Source organism: Brachypodium distachyon, chromosome 5 (assembly GCF_000005505.3).
Source record: "Brachypodium distachyon strain Bd21 chromosome 5, Brachypodium_distachyon_v3.0, whole genome shotgun sequence".
In the NCBI taxonomy this organism is placed as follows: domain Eukaryota; kingdom Viridiplantae; phylum Streptophyta; class Magnoliopsida; order Poales; family Poaceae; genus Brachypodium; species Brachypodium distachyon.
In genome coordinates, this window is record NC_016135.3 from 3,924,512 (window position 1) to 3,943,632 (window position 19,121).

The 19,121-nt window shown below is 45.4% G+C and overlaps 1 protein-coding gene and 1 pseudogene across 1 annotated transcript; one reads left to right on the forward strand and one right to left on the reverse strand.

Moving 5' to 3' along the window:
• The first annotated feature begins 3,735 nt into the window (after positions 1–3,735).
• LOC100826725 lies at positions 3,736–5,395 on the forward strand (annotated as a pseudogene).
• Positions 5,396–6,246: 851 nt separating this feature from the next.
• Positions 6,247–14,941, reverse strand: LOC100835693 (ent-kaurenoic acid oxidase). Its single transcript, XM_014896175.2, has 7 exons — positions 14,322–14,941; positions 12,096–12,245; positions 8,722–8,997; positions 8,551–8,634; positions 7,741–7,929; positions 7,524–7,642; positions 6,247–6,689 (listed from the first exon to the last, which is right to left on the reverse strand). The coding sequence occupies exons 1-7, from the start codon at positions 14,925–14,927 to the stop codon at positions 6,587–6,589; spliced, it is 1,527 nt and encodes a 508-aa protein (XP_014751661.2). The 5' UTR covers positions 14,928–14,941; the 3' UTR covers positions 6,247–6,586.
• Positions 14,942–19,121: the final 4,180 nt, after the last annotated feature.

The following is a 19,121-nucleotide window of genomic DNA, read 5'->3' on the forward strand; positions in this document are numbered from 1 at the left end:
CGCCAGCACGCGCCGTGTGCATGCCGCAGTGCCGACGCTAAACAGACGGACTGGCTGAACGCCCATGCTGCAGCCTGCAGCCTGCAGCACGCACACCGGCACACGGCTCAAGGTCCGCCTGGCCGGCGACTGACGCACGAGCATGACTGCTGCCCGCGGGAGTGCAGCTACGGTGCTGCCTACTTGCTATTGCCTTGAGTTTTTGTGAATTCTATATACAAGATAACAATGAGAAGCAACAGAAGATGTTCTCATAATTAAAATGTCGACCCCCTCGGAAAAAAAAATTAAAATGTCGACTCAATTGATTATGTGATACAATGTATTATGAATTTCTGATTTAGATAACAATGGGAAGGAACCGAAGATGCATTCAATTTTTCAAAGAAAAGAAGATAATGAATTGTTGAACAGCAATCTGCTCTGATGCTCTCACATTGGTGGTATATGTAAATAAAACACAAGATGAAGATGGACAAAAAAATCGGAGGCAATCTTTTGGTCATTAGATGTGGTCTTTTCTTTTGGAGCACCAAATTTACTTGTCCACAAAACACGGGTATATGCGCACTGGGTATTTCTATGAACAAGATAAACATATCATGGCATTGCCCATTAATTATTTCTTATTTTGTGCTATCACTTGCCTTTTTTGTGTGCCTGTGCTGTGTTTCGATATGTATCACCCCTCCCCCCCCCCCCCCTTATGTTTTGGTCACGCTCCGCCACTGCATTACGTGGACCAGTATCTTTAACGGAGCAACAGACGGTCTAGATATTCGGGGTTTTTTTTTTAAATGGAAAAGATCCCCGGCCTCTGCATCAAGCGATGCACACACCCATACTTATTGCAAAGTTTTAACGAGTCATATAATTCAGTGGTCGTGGATACAAAAATAACCCAGCGAAATAAATCGAACATAAGCGAGTCTATGCATTAAGTCGTCTAGTAGACCGTCGGCCAGCCCGATTGAATATATCCGTGAGACCGTCTCCAGCCGGGTGAATCCAATATTCAAAGGTTTTCTCTTGTGCGCGGGAAGCAGGAACGCCCATAGCTGAATCCAGCATGTGGCTTTGTAGATAACCTGCAAAAAATGTGGAGCTGCATAATCGGTTAAAAACCAAATCATTTATGAAGTTGCAAATAGCCCAATAGAAAGCTAAAACTCCTATCCAAATATGAGCTTTACTTTCTTTTTGTCTACACCGTTAAGTCAGTTCCCAAACATACTGATAAGTGGTGGTAAATTAAAAAAAATGTGGAGGTTTAGATATTCGGTGACAGTCCAAACCTGTCTCGCGTCCTTCTGTTCCTTCCGAATGACCGATCCTTCTTCTCGATCAGATCCCTCACCCATACATTGTTCGTCTTTCGACGTCTGGAAGCAAGACGTCAGTGCGTTCATCGTGCTTGTTGAGTTGGCGGTCCTGTTCATGCATGGGTGTTCATCAAACTCTCAGAGTCACCATTGCTGTTCAGATCGATCCAGAGCTCTAGATCGACAACACATTCGGTCACGATGGCGAAGAGGAGGATATTTCTATAATCTTGGCCATCCACAAGAACAAGCGGCCCAAGCACGGTGGCTCCGTGTTTGGCCGTGAGAAGCTGTGGAGGGAGAGGATTGATGCGCACAACCGGTTGATGCGGAGCTACTTCGTGGAGAACCCCATCTATCCTGAGAGGTACTTCCGCCGCCGGTTTGAGTGTGAAGAAATATGATCGTTTCTTTGAGCAAAGGAGGAATTGCACCGGAGAGCTTGGCCATAGCACCTACCAAAAGGTGACTGCCGCATTGCGGATGATGGCATATGGCATTCCGGCAGATCTTGTTGATGATCATTTGGCAATGGGTAAGAGCCAAGCCATCAAATGTGTCAAACGCTTTGCAGTAGGAATTTTGAGAGTGTTTGGAGAAGAGTACTTGAGAGCTCCCAATGCTCAAGACACGGCGAGGCTTTTGGGGATCAACAAGGCTCGTGGGTTTCCAGGTATGCTTGGGTCCATTGATTGCATGCATTGGAGGTGGAAAAATTGTCCTGCAGCATGGCATGGACAATTTCAAGGTCACAAGAAAGATTCCACTATTATACTAGAGGCCGTTGCCGACCATGAGACTTGGTTTTGGCATGCTTTCTTTGGGATGCCCGGCTCTTGCAATGACATCAATCTTCTCCAACAATCACCACTCTTTCAGAAGTTATCCATGGGTGAGTCCGAGCCGGTGGAGTTTAAGGCAAACGGAAACACATACAACATGGGATACTACCTTGCGGTGGTATCTACCCGAAGTGGGCAACTTTTGTGAAGCCGGTTGTACAACCCAAAGGTAAGAAACAAGTTAATTTTCATAGTGCACAAGCGGCGGCTAGGAAAGATGTAGAGAGAGCATTTGGAATTTGCAAGCCCAATTTGCTATTGTGAGAGGACCGGCTCGGTTTTGGGACCAAGAGATTCTTTGGTACATCATGACCGCTTGTGTGATCACGCATAACATGATCGTTGAGGACGAGCGTGGGCAAGATTTGGACTATAGCTACTATGAGTTGATGGGTCGTCTCGTGCGTGTTAAAAAAAATGAAGACCGTTTGCCAAATTTCTAGAAACCTATGAAGAGATCCGAGATGAGGATCAACATGTCAAACTTCAAAACGATCTCATGGAAAAGCGGTGGTCTTGGTTTGGCCAACAAAGCCACTAGGTTTTGTCTTATGCTGTTGTATGTGATGAACTTTGTCTTCGTATGCTCATTGGTGTGCTACTTGAACTATTTGTGTGAGAATTTGACGAACTATTTGTGAGTTGTAATAAACTATTCGGTACTATTTGTGATTGGTGTATTTAGATTTATTTGTCATGATACTCATGTTGTTTGTTGCATATATGTTTGCAAACGTGAGAAGAAAACAAATTGTGTGGTGCTTTATTTTACATCATCTTGATTTTTGTCAGTACCCTATTTTACATCATCTGTAATGGCTCAGTACCCTATTTTACATCATCTGTAATGGCTTCCCTATTTTAGAACACGAAAAACTACAAAAGTGGTGCCCTATCCTAATTTTTCAGTGCCCACATCATCTGTTGGAGATACTCTTATGCTGTGTAACTTGTTTTCGATCCTTCCAAACAACCAAAGCGCGAGCAGAAAAGGTGATGCTGTGCCTCCAGTTTTAGGTTTTGTTTGTCCCTGGGGTGAGGTGAACTACGGTAACCTTATAAGCCCAGCCAGTTTTTTTTAAACTACTATTTCCGTTCCTAAATTTTTGTCGAAGTAAAGCCACGACGACAGAATTTAAAAGCGGGTAGTAAGAATCTTTCGTGTTCTTGTTCCTTCGGTACTCCGGGGTTGCGATGGCAGCATGGCGAGCTTTTCCTACTTTTTAGTATTTATTAACTTTAGGTTGCTTACCAGTTACCACATATGTCACGTGGTTAATTTATTTTGCCTATTTCGTACAGTACTTCATTATCACTATGGTTCATAACTTCAAATGTCTGGGTAAGAAAGGAAAGGGAGAGCTTAGGAAAGTTACCAGGAGCTTCCATCACGCTGTCACGTGCCCTGATGTACTGGGAGCGAAGTACTAGGAGAACAATCACCAATTCAGTTCGAGTCAAAGCCAAATGGAGCCTTCCCTCCAGAAGAACTTGCGCGCCACTCAATCGCATCCCCTACTTAAAAGTTAAAACCAGCAGCGAGGAGGCGGAAAGAAGGTCAAGAGATCACAATGGACAGCACAAGCACCACTGCCCAACGCAGCAGCGACGGACATGTGCTGCTCCTGCCGGCCCCGGGGATGCAGGGCCACGTCAACCCGATGCTGCAGCTCGGCTGCCGGCTCGCCTACCACGGCCTCCGCCCCACCCTCGTCCTCACCCGCTACGTCCTCTCCACCGCCGAGGCCGCCACCATCGCCGGGTGCCCCTTCCCTCTGGCCGCAATCTCGGACGGCTTCGACGCCGGCGGGATCGCCTCGTGCCCGGACACCGCGGAGTACTTGCGCCGGATGGAATCCGTCGGCTCGGAGACGCTGTCGCGGCTCATCTCCGACGAGGCGCGGGCCGGGCGGCCCGTCAGGATGCTCGTGTACGACTCCCACCTGCCCTGGGCGCGGCGGACGGGAGCTCGGGCCGGATGACGTGCCGCCGTTTGTGGCCTCGCCGGAGTGGTACCCGGCGTTCACGGAGTCGTCGCTGGGGCAGTTTGATGGACTGGAGGAGGCCGATGACGTGCTCGTCAACTCCTTCCGCGATCTGGAGCCAAAGGTGAGCACCACCTGTTTGTCCTTTTGATCAACTCAATAAAGTCAGAGGAACAAACATAGGGCATCCACGTATGCTTTGAAAATTGGCCTCCTCTAAATTTTAACAAATGTGCAATTTTCAAGTATAAATGTATATAGATTTATACAGTAGCCACACGCCCACACCATTGTTAGGGAAGTCAGTAAATGATTTGTGATCGAACAGGAAGCGGATTTCATGGAATCGGCATGGCGCGCAAAGACTGTCGGTCCGACATTGCCTTCATTCTACCTAGAAGACGACCGGCTGCCATTGAACTAGACCTGCGGTTTCAATCTCTTCTCGAGCAATACTCCGTGCATGGAATGGCTAGACAAGCAGGCTCCTCATTCTATAGTCCTCGCATCCTATGGCACTGTCGCTGACCTCAACACAACACAGCTAGAAGAGCTAGGCTATGGATTGTGCAATTCTGGACAGCCTTTCCTTTGGGTGCTGAGGTCCAACGAGGCAGAAAAGTTGCCTGAAAAACTCCGTGAAAAATGCAACATGGAAGGACTAATTGTTCCTTTTTGTCCCCAGCTTGAAGTATTAGCTCATAAGGCTACAGGTATGAAACAACTAAGCTAGCACGCAACAAGGCAAACAATGGTTAGCGAAATGTGGCAATGAATGAAACTTATGCTTGAAGCTGTCGTAATGCAGGTTGTTTCTTGACACATTGTGGATGGAACTCGACAATCGAAGCGATCATCGCTGGTGTACCCATGGTTGTAATACCACAATGGGCGGATCAACCAACTACCGCAAAGTATGTGGAGAGCGGCCGGGGAATCGGATTGCGTGCTCGGCCGGACGATAAGTGCTTTGTGACGAGGGAAGAAGTAGAGAGGTGTGTCAAGGAGGTGATTGGTACAGAAAAGGAGTATAAAAGGAATGCTGCTAAGTGGATGCACAAGGCCAAAGAGGCAATGCAAGAAAAAGGGAGCTCTGACAAGAACATTGCAGATTTTGCAGACAAGTATTTAGCAGATTAGAGATATGGGCTATGTTTAGAATGTTGTATTTTTTTGTAGGGGAACAGAGAATGTTGAACAACTTTCCTGCTGGTTGATCAAAGATGCGAATTAAGTTGTTGTTGCCTGTTTGGAGTCAGTGAAATTTGGCTCATTTGTTTCTTTTCCCTTTTTTGTGGCTGTAGCTTGTCAAAAGTACCACCAACCAAACTTCTCTTTTTAGACTAGTTCTCCAGCAACCCTACACTTCTGATTTCTCTCTTGCTCCTCAAACTCTTCTTCGACAGTGGCTTTGTCATAATTCGTACCGGAGAACAGCACATCCGTGACTAAGTTTCAACAAAAAAAGATTAAAATTAGATTTGAAAATAAAACTAACTTTTAGCTAATTTCTGAACCCTTTGAAATTTTTAGTGGCTAACTTTCACGTGGCAACAAAAACAAGCCGGGTTGGTCACGTAGCGTCTGGCAGTTGGATCCAATTTGGGTTTTGTGAGAACGACTGTTCCAATAGTTATGTTTTTTTTAAACTACTAATAACAACCATGATTTTGTGAAACCCTAACCACAAAAAGTGCGGTTTGTGAAATTTACTAAAAATAATATTAAAAATTAGATTTGAAAATAAAACTAACATTCAGCTAAAAAATTTAAACTTCGAAATTTTTAGTGATGAATTTTCAACGATATGAGGTCAGGATTGTAAAAGACCACCTTTGAAAACAAAATGCTGAGGCCATTTGGAAATTGAGAGATCACTTTCCCACGACATCGTAATTAAAATTTCATAAAATCGGCAACAATCAACCTTGCCATCTGTGACCATGCTGTTGGGCGATCTCGCCGGTGTACCAGGACGAAAAAAAGGAAGGAGTAAATAAATTATACCTTAGCATCAACGTAGAAGCAAGTACTTTTAAACAGATGATATACACGAGTCAATTAAAATAAATAATATTCCTTATTAATTGATTAAAATAAATGTGAAAGTGCTAATTATTCAGCGAACATTTTGTACTAAGCAATAGTAGCAAAACCGCATTACACAATTTATTTGGTATGCAACATGAAGAGAAGGCGATGTTTAAAACCTTAATTCCTATTAGTTTTTATGTGTAGTACTCGTCACATTAGACGACTTTCACATTAGAATTACTTTGTTGTTACATGGGCAACATAGCAAAGCTAAAATAGGCTTACATATGAACATAACTGGTGTAATAGGATCATATATATATTCATGCCAATAAGTACTTGCTAGATTGAAGTGGGCATGGATTGTTCAAGCAGCAAGATGCGGTCTTCAGAATAGAATTCATCAGGTGTTTGTACTAAGTTTACGGAAGGCCATAGGTGTGCCGTCAACTGGCATTGGTGATGGAATGTAATCAACTTCGGCATCAGGATTGAGCAACTCCCATCTGAAAAAAGGAAAATGAAAGATAATTATAAGAAATACTCCGTATTAAGCAAGTAAATACTAGCACGTAGGATAGCTGCAGTGTAGGACACGGGTTGGACGGTGTAGAAGTTTTCAAAAATCTTGAAATTTGTCCCACAACACCATCACAGTAGTATAAGATGATCCACCGGTGCGATAGGAAAAACATGACCGTATGCGTCGGTGGCAAAAAAAAACAAGGAATTTCAGTTCGTCAGTGGACATATATTGCTCTGAGCTCTTGTTTTTTTTTACCACGGCACACTGAATCAGGAAAGTAATATCATTGTCCCTACCATTTGCTATTTAAATCACCACCTATTTTTTCTTTGTGCAGCCAAGCTTTGAATGTATATTTTTCTTTGTGCAGCCAAGCTTTGAATGTATATTTGAATTCCAGTACAGAGATCACTGGAGATCAAATACAAGTACTATAAAAGCTGAAATAAACTCGTGTAACTAAATAGTAAGTGAGCAAACAAATACGGAGTAGTTTGCAATCTATCAATAAAGTTTTATAAACTTTATACATGTGGATATTCCAAGTTCTCAACTTTCATGCAAACTTTTGCCTTGGTGGCCTATGAAGAAATTAAGTAAGCACCAAGCCACACTTTTAGCTACTCATTCCTCCCTTTCTAAGTTACGTAGTAGTGGACCAAACATTGACACATTTTCTCGCGAAAACTTGCAGATATCTAGCCACAGTTCATTCTAATATTTACATGGGAATTTTGTTTGAAGATAATGCAGGTGGTTGCAGGCAAAACCACGCCCACTAATATGAAAATGGATGAGGGTAGTTAGCACTCACTCATAACCAAGTGATAGATGATGCAACATGATGGAGATGTTGAGCCTGCTGAGCATATTGCCTGGGCAGGTCCTGTTGCCAGCTCCAAACACTTGATTTGTGCCTGCCTTGGGTGGTTTCTGCTTGAACATTCATTTCATATGGTTAGAAGATATTCTACTAGTTGATGATCAAGTTGATGAAAATTTTAATTATTCTGTGTTGCCTATCAACTTACAGCCCATCTGTCCGGGTTGAAGGTAAGTGGATCTGTGTAGTATTTTTCATCGGTATGTATGGATCGGAGCCACACGACAACTTGCCACCCTCGTGGTATTGTATAACCCCCATATTCGATGTCATCTCGACGTGTCACACGGGAGACCATCGGAGAAATATTAGCCATACGAATTGTTTCTTCCACTACCTGCATGCATTCAACCAATCGTATGATCCACTTTAGCACGTACTACCTCCGATCCAAAATAAGTGTCGCAGTTTTGAACTAGGCTTAAACTAGGCTTAGTTCAAAATTGAGACACTTATTTTGGATCGGAGGGAGTTCCTTCTTTGGGTGAAGGTTTGAGGTATGGAAAAAGATTTCACATGCATCTAGTGACCATACCAGTAATTAGGAGTAGCAATCACTACACGAAAACATAGCAACCAGGCTGCTTGGTAGCTATAACTATTGCAGCCAACAAAGTACCAGTCAAATGGTCACTACAATTACCGCAAAAGAAAATTCGTTACTACAAAAGTCATTGTTAGCTACTGACATGTCCTTGAGTGATCAATAATGGTAAAGTTGATCGCTAGATATCTTTTGGATCGATTCTGTCACAAGACACATGTGTAAGTTTATTCGGTAACTGTATATCATATCTCTAGTAGTGAATCCTAATTACTCATTTGGTAATTGTATAAGTTCTGTAAAAAAACTCTAAACCTAATAAAATATTTTAAGACTAGGGGATAGCCAAAAATAACATGATATAACCACTAAGCAATTATCGGAGCAAATAAATAGAAGCATTAAGTCTAGTACCTTGGCCGTGTACTTCATCTTGGAGATGTCATCGCGGTCGATGAAGTTTGAATTCTTATCTTGGCTCATCGCAGCATTCTCGTCCTATAAATTAAATTCGACCAACCCTGATTAATTTTGCACGCCCTGGGTGAAATAGTTTAGTACCAAGTGGCTTAATTAATTATGTACCCGCAGCTTGGCAAGGACGTCCGGCGATTTGGCCAAGTGGTACGCAGCCCACAGGACAGCACTGGAAGTGGACTCGTAGCCCCCAAGGACAAGTGAGACTATGTTGTCCACCACCTCATCGTCACTCAGCTTCATCCCTCTCTCGTCCTCCATCTGCATCAGCCCACTCATCAAATCATCATAGTCTTCTTCCCCGCCCAGTGAGGAGTTGGAGTTTGCCCTCTTCTTCCTCTTCTCAAGCTCCTCTTGAAACACCATGTTTAGCTTCCTGCGACACTGCATGGATGTATACCAGCCATCCATTCATTCAAGAGGTTTTTGTTGGCATCTTTGAAGTTATTACATACCGCTGGTCTCTAGCTACCTGGGATGGCCGATCTTATCATACACATAATATATAAATCATATTATGTTTATATGCTGAATTTGTCAATAGTTTGTATGCATGATTGGCCGTCTGTACTCCCAATTTTTTTAGTAGGTTGAATTTTCTTTATAATAATCATATTGTTAGATTAAAGTTTCGGTGATTGTTCTATCGATACTTGGGTTTTGTTTTAACTCTCTAGCGATAGTTAAAGTGTTCGGTTCGCTGCCCAGTGAGTCAATCATACATGATTTTTACTTAGTAGTTAGAGTTAAAATTTAGGGTCACATATTGGTATTTAGAGTTATATACTGTTCTTCAAATACCCACTAGTAACCCATCTTCGCAAAAACATAATTACTATGAATGGATCCGAGCTATCGCTTAAAATTCTCTCTTGACCCGTGAAGAAATTAAAAACAACAAAGTAATTAATGGAATATGTTTACATATTGGCCTTAAAACAAATATTGATTTATCTTTTAACATATTGGTCATATATTAGCCTGAAACCAGTTCAATGTTTTTTTGCTAGCATATCAAATATATCCATTGTTTCTTTACCGTTAGATATAAGATATAAATGATCTAAATAATTTGGATGGTGTGGATCAACGGGCTGTTTGCTTTGGGGGGGTATCCCGTATTATACTTTTAGTACACAATAGACAGATTTGGTGGAAGCTTACACGCTAGTATGATGGCCAGGCAAGTAATTAAGGACATGTTTTGTTTGTGGTCACAGTTTGCCAAACCTTAGAAGTTTGGCAAGTGTTTAGATCCAGCCATGGTTGTGACATGCACATAAACTTTTTATCCCTTTACCCCCACATATTATAGACTCGTTTCCTAGCCGCTTTTGCCACATACTCCCTCCGATCCATAATAAGTGTCGGGGGTTTAGTACAAATTTGTACTAACTTTGCACTAAACCCCGGACACATTATGGGTCGGAGGGAGTACTTGTGACAAGCAAGTTGTCCAACATAAAAACTGTGACTACTACACTTGTGACATCAAAATGTGGTAAGGTGTGGAGAACAACCAAACATGCTAAATGTTCTATGTTGACACATAAATGTAATAAACAATTCTAGCCAATTCATGAGCTAGCACAGGTTGACACCTAGTTTAATTAGTACTCCCTCCGATCCTAAATTCTTGTCTCAAATTTGCCCAAATATGGATGTATCTACTCTTAAAAGGCGTCTAGATACATGTAATATTTCGACAACAATTTAGGATCAGAGGGAGTAGTTAGTAATTACTTGTGAACTTTAGAACAAAAATGTGACATTAGTAAATTCATGGGGAGTGCTAACGCGGGCACGACACGCTTAGTCCTAGCATGCGTACGGCCTATGGAAGGACTACATGCATACCATGCATATTTAATACATTTGCAAATTCGTAAACTTAAAATGTTCAAACTCTAAACCGCATATTCGATTGACAACCCATTTTCACGGTTAGCTTTGTCTCGACGAGATCTTCGAAACTAGGTCTCATGTTGGTTTCTTTCACAAATTTTCCGCTCTTAAAAGTTGCCATCCAATAATATACGATGTTGCCACCTTATTAGTAGCAGATTCGCATGTGGTAACTTGAATACTTGATGCAAAATAGGACGGTGACTTTTGCTTTAAAGTTACCACCCAATAATATATGAAGTTACCATAAAATAAGATATGAAGTTACTATAGTAAATTCTCTAAGAACAGGATAGTAACTTGTGTATTATTGTTTGATAACAAAAAAACTCAAAAACAATTTTGTCAAAAAATATCAACGAGGGATCTAGTTTCGAAGCTCTCATCAATACAAATCCAACAGTGCAAACGAGTCGTGTACATGGATCGGATGTGCAGTTTGATGTACATGACATTTTGAACTTTTGTAATCAGCATTAATGCGCTGATGTCAACATTTTCTGTCTTGCCCTTCTGTGCACTTAACAAGTTTTATGGACCAAGGACTACAAACTTCTGCATGCACGTTGGAGAGCACTATTACAGTAGTTTGTGCATTAATATTTAAGTTCATATTTTTAAGAATATACATATTTGATTATTACTCCCTCCGATCCATATTAATTGTCTCAAATTAGCCCAAATATAGATGTATCTATGCCTAAAAAGCATCTAGATACATGTAATATTTCGACAATTAATATGGATCGGAGGAGTACTATTTTACGGCAGTATGCTGATTATTACTTTGTCGAGTACTAGAATGGCATGCAAGGTTTGTTCAAAGGAAACCATTTTAAATATTTAACCAGCTTATAGAAAAATCAGCATCTACATTACTAATTAGTCAATACAGATATATATAGATCCAACATGAAATATGTTTTTTATAGTATAATTTTTTTTCATTGTAGATGTTGGCAAATGAAATAAATAAATAATTATTGTCTTGACTTACTATGTATGTCCTATTTTACGGAAAGGATAAGTAACTGACACACTAGACCGGTTCCTCCTCTTTGTTACTTGGTTATATAAATATGAAATATCATACTCCCTCCGTCCAACAAAAGATGTCTCAAGTTTGTCAAAATTTGGATGTATCTAGACATGACTTAGTGTATAGATGCATTCAAATTTGGTCAAACTTGAGACATCCTTTGTTGAACGGAGGGAGTAGTAATATTTTCAAGCACAAAAAAAATAGGACACTAATTTCTTCGAAGTAACGATGTCGAAGGCGTGACGCAGCCAATTAAGGGTAGGGCCACATCGCTGCTGAGAAGGGTGTAGCACGTTGGTGCTCGCTGTGAGACCGACCAGCCAACCCAGCCCAAAGTCCAACTACGAGTTTCAGAACTACGACGACTTAAATTGCAAGGACAAAAATATGATCCTGGAATATTTAAGTTTTGGATGCATAAACCCTGCAGGATTGATCTACAGCTAGGATTGATCTTAAGGGGTAAGAGGATGCCTTAAAATTTCTCAATTTAAGTTAGCACATCACGTATCTTGGAGAGAGTAAATTTACATACCTTGCGAGCATGATTGTGTGATGTCCCTGGTAAGTCCAACGGGAGTGCCCTGATCCCACCAATCAAGCCGACATACCATTTGTTCATCTTTTCGGTGAGAGGCGACGGCTTCATGCTTATGAATATCTCACAAATGCACTCAAACATGACCTAAAATTCATACATGTATTCTAGTATTAGTAGTATAATATTATTTCGAACATCAGATACAAAGACCTGACGAGGCCTGCTTCAGTACGCCTTTTTGATAGGCGTAGTTGGGCTCAAACTCCGGGAAGTCCTTGGCCGGCACGGCAGGAACACACCGGAGTTGTTCCCGGCAAAAAACACGTGGTCTCAGATGCCCCCCAAGGCCCCAACACCAGCTTCTGCCTTCCCTCGTCAACCCTGAAAACCACCACCTCACTCGCGATCCCCAGCTGCTTCTTCTTGCCCACCGTTTCCAGACAGCTGCTAGGTGTCTCATCATCTTCGTCGACGAGCTCATTGATCGGCTAATTATTGCCGGTGTCGTCGTCTTCGCTGCAATCCTCCAGCGTCATCTCACCGTTCGTCGGTCGCCGCTTAGGCAGTGGCTACCCGCCGCCGGCCGCACCTGGCGGGGAGTCTGGCACGAAGTCCCGCCAGACCTCGTCCATCGTCTTGTCGCTGAGCTTGTGGGGCAGTGTCAGCGTCAAGCGAGCCCTGCTGCGGCAGCTCCCCCACGGGGGCCGCCGACACGAACCGCCGTCCAGATGCGATATTGGTCCATGTTCTCCCCATTTTGCTTGGCTCTCCTCCGCTGTCCAGATGCTCCGCAGCAGCTCGTCCATGTTCATGGACCCAAAGTCCTTGCCGAGCTCCCCAACGCCGGACACCCCTCCGAGCGTGCTCTGGAATTCGTCGAACTCCACACCTGTAGGAGGCCTCCGCGGCCGTCGACGTCCCGCGACGCCACGACGAGGTACTTGACATCGCCGGACAGGCTCCCAGCGCTGCTCAGCTCCTTCACCTGCAGACAGCAAGCGGCAGCAGCAAGCAGCGGCGGCGGCGTCAGCACACAGCAAGCAGGCAGCAAGCTAGCGGCGGAACAAGCCAGAGAAGAGGAAGAACCCCGCCAGCGACATGGACACGAGCAACTTCCCGGCGATGTACAGCGTGAAGGAGCTGACGAAGAGCACGGATGAGTTGGCCGTGAGAACCAACGCCCACAACACCAGCACGAACACCGCGAAGGCCGCCGGCGACGAGCAGAGGCCCGCCAGGAAGTAGACGAAGGAGGAGTAGAGCAGCGGCGACACCACAGCACTCCACCGCGTTGCGAGTTGCGTTAGCGGCGGCCGGGGGTGGAGGGATGGCGAGTTGCGGCGGCGGGGTGTCGCGGGATGGCGAGTAGCGGAGGCGGGGGATCGCGGGATGGCGAGTTGCGGCGGCGCGGTGGGGAGTGAGGACTGAAGGATTGGAGTCGAGCAGCGAAGGATGGATGGGCCGTGCCCGTGCGCCGCTAGCCCAAAACGCGTTTCAGTCCAGGAGCTCGCGAGCTGGACCGAGCCAAGGCCCGAAGACGAAACGAGCCTGTTTGGTGGGCTCGGCTCGGACTGAAGGTGAAGCGGGCTCGGTCCGAGCCGGCCTGACTCAACTCAGGCTCGGTGCGGGAGCAATTTGATTCCACCTTGTATTTGAGTTTGTGATAAGGGTTTCAATACGTAATAAAGAGAGGGCCCGTCCAGGGGAAAGAAGACTCGCCGTGCCTCACAAACGTGGGAGGAGCACTCTCGCCCGATGAGTGCGGCAGAGCGTGAAAGAACTCAAGGCGGGCGATGGGATGCCCCTTCCATGTTCCGGTGGATAAGTGCGCCTGCGCATGGGAGATCTCAGCGGCGGCGGCGGCCGTGCCTGGGAGAGCTCAGCGGCGGCGCCTGGGAAAGATAGCGAGAGGAAGGGGACGAGGTCACGAGCGGTGTGGCTTAGATCGGTGATAAGAGTGGGACCAGGCTGGAGTCACAAGAGCAGAAAAAAAACTAAAAGGTGGTGCTCAGGGAGGTAGGGAGACGCGCAATGAAATCGGACAGAGAAGCTGCGTGCCCACCGCGCAAGCCAGAAAGTGCTCGTGCACAAAACAGATTTGCCGATAAAGAGAAGATGTACGGAGGAGTACTACTCACTGAAACAGCGACAAGTATTTACGAACGAACAAGTTGCACTAAAATAACAACAAATATTTAGGAAAGGAGCGAGTATACGTACTTTCCTTATCTCTGTTCTGGCGACGATGGTTCCCTTGGCGGCCCATGACTGGAGAGCTGCAACGACGCGCGGCTGCGTGACCCGTGCGATATTTCCGAGGGACTTGGGCTGGCTTAAGGCGGCGACGATGAAGCCACGGATCCTCGTGTGCTTGCTCCCCTCGGCGTTGAACATGGACGCCAACCCGAGGAGCTCCGGGGACGGCCAAGAGATCCCGAAGCTGTCGGGTGACTGCAGGACGAACCTGTTGACATCCGGGAGGCAGACTAGGATGGTCGGGGAGCCAAAGAGGTGAGTCCTGTACATGCCCACCCCTTCCCCGTACTTCCTCTTCTTGGCGGCGATGAAGCCGTCGGGGCAGCGGATAACCTTGAAATACCACAACATGGCGACCGTCTCGCCGAGCAAAGGGATCCCCATGTGGCCCGGCGGGAGAGGAGGAAGTTTACCGTGACTACTACCATGCTGCCGCCGCCGCCGCCGCCTCAGTGCGAAGGCGGCCTGGTAGAAGGCGTCGTTGCCGTCCCAGACGGCGAGAACCAGCAGCGGGACAGCGCCCAGCAGGAGGCCAAACCACCATGTCCATGTCCAGTCACCCACTTGCATTTTCCCCCGTGCCTAGCTACGTGATGATTGTTTGTTCCTTGTGATGGCAACTTATATGAGCTGATCTGAGGTCGGTAGCTGGTCAAGGGGTGCTGTACGTAGGATTCCCAGTGGAAGATTCTTCGATGCTAGAGTCGCATGCGAACAAAACAACCCAAAGTAAACGCATAATTACCTAGGACCGAGTGTCCTGTCAGCATCAGCAAACAGCGCATCTTGATTGATGCCACGTACTCCCTCCGTTTCAACAAAAGTTGTCTCAAGTTTATTAAAATTTAGATGTATCTAAACATGACTTAGTGTATAGATGCATTCATATTTAATCAAAAACAACATCAGTACCGGTCGGGACCGCCGTTGCTAACTTCGCGTTACTGATGATGGGTATCATCAGTAATGGTTGCTACGACCGTTACTGATATGTCATCATCAGTAACGGTCGCAGTGACCGTATAAATCAGTGGCGGGCGGGCTGACACGACCGTTACTAATGTATATATAATCAGTAACGGTCGCGTTGCCACATCAGTGTCGGTCGAGCTACGGATACTGATACATTTTCGGTATTTAAAAAAATAATTAAAATCATAGAAAATACGTAGAATTGTATATACAGCATATCACAGATTGTATGTACAGCACGGCACATAAAAATACATATAAAGCCGCATCACATCACATCATTTAAACCATATAAATGTATATAAAGTCGCATCATTTAAAGCATATAAGAAATACAAAAGTACCTCACTTCACGACATTGATTACAAAGTGTCAAAATTTCATAAAAGCATAATTACAAAGTGTCAAAATTTCATAGAAGCATATAAAGAATACGAATGTATCTCATTTCAAACTAGGTCCTATTGTCATGGGTGAACCCTAAACACCACTTGTTCCACGCGTTCGTAGATGTCCCCACTAGGCTTGATGACCTCATTGTTGATGAGATGTACGAACTCCCTTTGAATGTTATACATGACCCATTTAGGTCAGTGTCCCATTGTCATTCGGGGCGCCAGTACTCTTCCATCGCCGCGACTGACCCCTTCCACTCAGGATTGAACATGCTGGCATTCTCCATAAGTATATGACAGCAGTAGTAGCCACAGAACACACTGTCGGGCGGCTGTTGCTGGCAAGGAAACCTGTGGTTGTGGTGAGGCTCGTCTTTATAGCCTTTACCAGCTAGTTTTCCCCTGGTCGCCAATTTCCAGGCAGTGTTAATAAGTGATTTGATGAGTTTTCAGAACCTACCTCGAACACCCTTCTTCAGAAGTAGTGAATCGAAGTAGTACACCACGGACCAAGGCAAACAATGAGTAGTGTGACCCAATGGTCTCTGTTTTCAAAAGAAACAAAGTTTAGTATTTAAGGGTGTATAAGAAAGACTGAATTAGAAAAAACAGACGGATCCATATATAAAATTGAACTTACTCCAAATTAAGGAAGAAGAGGATAAAGTCGTGGTCCGCGTATTTCTCGAGACATGCCACCAAGTATTTAGATGTAAGGGTTCTTGAGGCATCCTTTTCTGGCTCAAGACCGATGTCACCGTAGTTGAACATCGCGGGGTCTAGAATGGCTACTTTTTTGACCTCCATTCGCCGCAGTTCTCTTATTTGGTAGGCAAACCACAGCCTTAAGAGGTTGGTATCAAGCTTTTGGCGGTTGAATAGGTGGAACAGTTCGTTGAAATCCACACCAAAGGTGATAGGACATTCCTGAACATTCCTGATTTCTTGGTCAAAGAAGTCATAGTCTTTTGGGATTCGAACATTGATCTGTTGGGCATGTTGTTGAGAACCAGATGATGCTTGCATGTAGAATTGATGAAGCTTTTGCATCTCTCTGGACACGGCACGCAGGGAATCTTCGTTGACCATCGGTCTTCCAGGATAGTAAATAAGCAGCCGGTCAAACTACCTAGCCACGAAATAGGATACGTCTTCGAATCTCTGGCCTTGACGGGGGTTCTTCATGAGACTGTCAGGCCTATTGTCCTCCCACACTTCAGTTATGTCAGGCACATAGTGCATCTCATCTTGAGTGACATTGGAGAACTCCTTGATGGTCTTGCCGCCGCGCTCCCTCTTTTTATGCTTCCTCTTATTGTCCCATGCCTTCTGCTCCTCTGCCTTGTACTTGTCATCGATCTTGCGGCCATCCATGGACTCAGCGGCACCCAAGAGAGAGAAGGTAGGAGGGACGCTTCCAGCCTGTGCCGACCCTGTGGTCTGGCTATCTTTGAGCTGTGCAGGCATCGACATTGCCCGCTCTTCATCTCCGCCGGCATCAATAGGAGGAAGTATCCTAGGGGAAAGCCTGAGCGGTGAATGAGAAGTACCTTTATGGGCGGAGGGAGATGGAGTCATAGAGGACTGGCGCTGGTTACCAAGCTCCTAGGCCACATAATGCGGTAGTTTGGACAACCGCCTAGGATATCCACGCCTTCCTCTGAAGGTAGCGGGATAGCATAATCCCGATGCTCCTCGACGACGGAGTCCACCATCACACTCACTTATGTGTCATTCATAAGAATGCCGTGCACCAGTGGCGGTGATTGTCTGGGCATCAGGCAGCCAATGACACCTACAGGCTTCCCAGGCTTGTCAAAGTGGATACGACACTTCACCGGTGCCTGTGCGTAACAAGAAAAAGGCATATATGTGTAAGATCTTTATTCATGAAGGTAAGGAGTGCCCGTCAGCTTCCTTCACACGGTAGTGCCCGTCAGGATCGAATGCAACCTGCGCCGGATCGTGATAGACGAGATACCTCGCGTCCTTAGCGTTCTGCATCCAACGCTCAACTCGGCCACCTACCGTAAGATACCAGAAGTCTTTGCCGGCCTTCCCTTCATCACTTCTTCCCCATCGTCTTCGCCAGCTCTGGCGTTTTTCTTCTTGTATCTCGATGCACCGTATATGTGGCAGCTCTCATGGTTCTCATACTCTCCAATGTATACCATGCAGTCGTTTGGACATGAATGATGTTTCACGCAATCTAATCCAAGCGGGCATGTAATCTTCTTCGCCTCGTATGTGCTCTTAGGCAACTTGTTTGGCTGTGGAAAAACCGAAGCAAGGTAACTCAACAAGTCCGTGAAGCCCTTGTCTGACCAGCATGATGCTGCCTTCAGCCTCAAAAGTTCGAGCGTCACTTCGAGCACGTTGTTTTCTTCGCCAGCTCCATCATACAAGGGTGTGTTTGCGTCCTCCAACAATTTTTTGAACTGAGCAGACTCTGCCTCATCTTCGGGGTCTTCCAGCTGCTCCCGTAGGTACGGGTCATCTAGCATTTCGGCAATCCTGCCACGTGGAGCTCCTTCACCTTCCACATTAGCCTCTTCATCGACCCTTGTTTCTTCCTCGGAATCATTCGCCAGATCATACCGCAGGACATCATCATCTTCACTACCGCTACCGACATCAACCGCATCCTCCTCGTGACAAGTCCAGCGAGAATAACCTTTCACAAAACCCGATGCCAGCATGTGGATCTGAACATCTTCAGGCTTCATCATGCATGTGTTTCCACATTTGCGACATGGATAACGCATCATCACAAGTCCTTTTCGTTCCATATCACCTTTTGCGACTCCAAAAAAGACCGTCCATTCGGTTATCCATCGAGCATTGATTCTTTCCTTGGCGTACATCCAAGAACGGTCCTTCGATCTACAACACAATACACAAGAAAACAAACAAAGCAAAATAGTTAGCCTAATCATTGACAAGGAGATTAAGGTGTTAATTAACCGGAACTAACTAAATATTTGAAATTAGAGACATTCGGAGAGAAATTGGAAGCCGACGAGAAAGATCTGGAGGGAGTGAGAGCTCGCAAGGGAGAGGGAAGCTCCGGGCGACGACGAGTAGGACGAGAGGGAGGAGGGGCTACCTGGGGGGCTCGCCGGCGGCCATGGCGCCGGCGGGCAGCGCTTCGCCGTTGCCGGAGAAGAAGGGGCCGTAGCTGGTCCGTTACGACGCGCAGCACGACCAGCTGCGGCTCTGCTCTTCGTATTTAAACTGCGACGATCATCAGTGGCAGTCGGGATTTGGACGACCGTTACTGATAATAGTGGGTACATCTAACGCGACCGTTACTGATGCGTGGTTCATCAGTGGCGGTCGGTTAAGAACCGACAGCCACTGATGTATCTCGTGAGGTATGATGGTTTATCAGTCGCGG

Bases quoted from the DNA above. Each gene is read 5' to 3' on its own strand.
- LOC100835693 (XM_014896175.2), bottom strand. From the start codon at position 14,927: ATGCAAGTGGGTGACTGGACATGGACATGGTGGTTTGGCCTCCTGCTG. The intron at 8,998-12,095 runs GTATGTAAATTT...ACATCCATGCAG, and splicing joins CACACAATCATGCTCGCAAG to TGTCGCAGGAAGCTAAACAT. The intron at 7,643-7,740 runs GTAAGTTGATAG...ATGTTCAAGCAG, and splicing joins TCAACCCGGACAGATGGGCT to AAACCACCCAAGGCAGGCAC.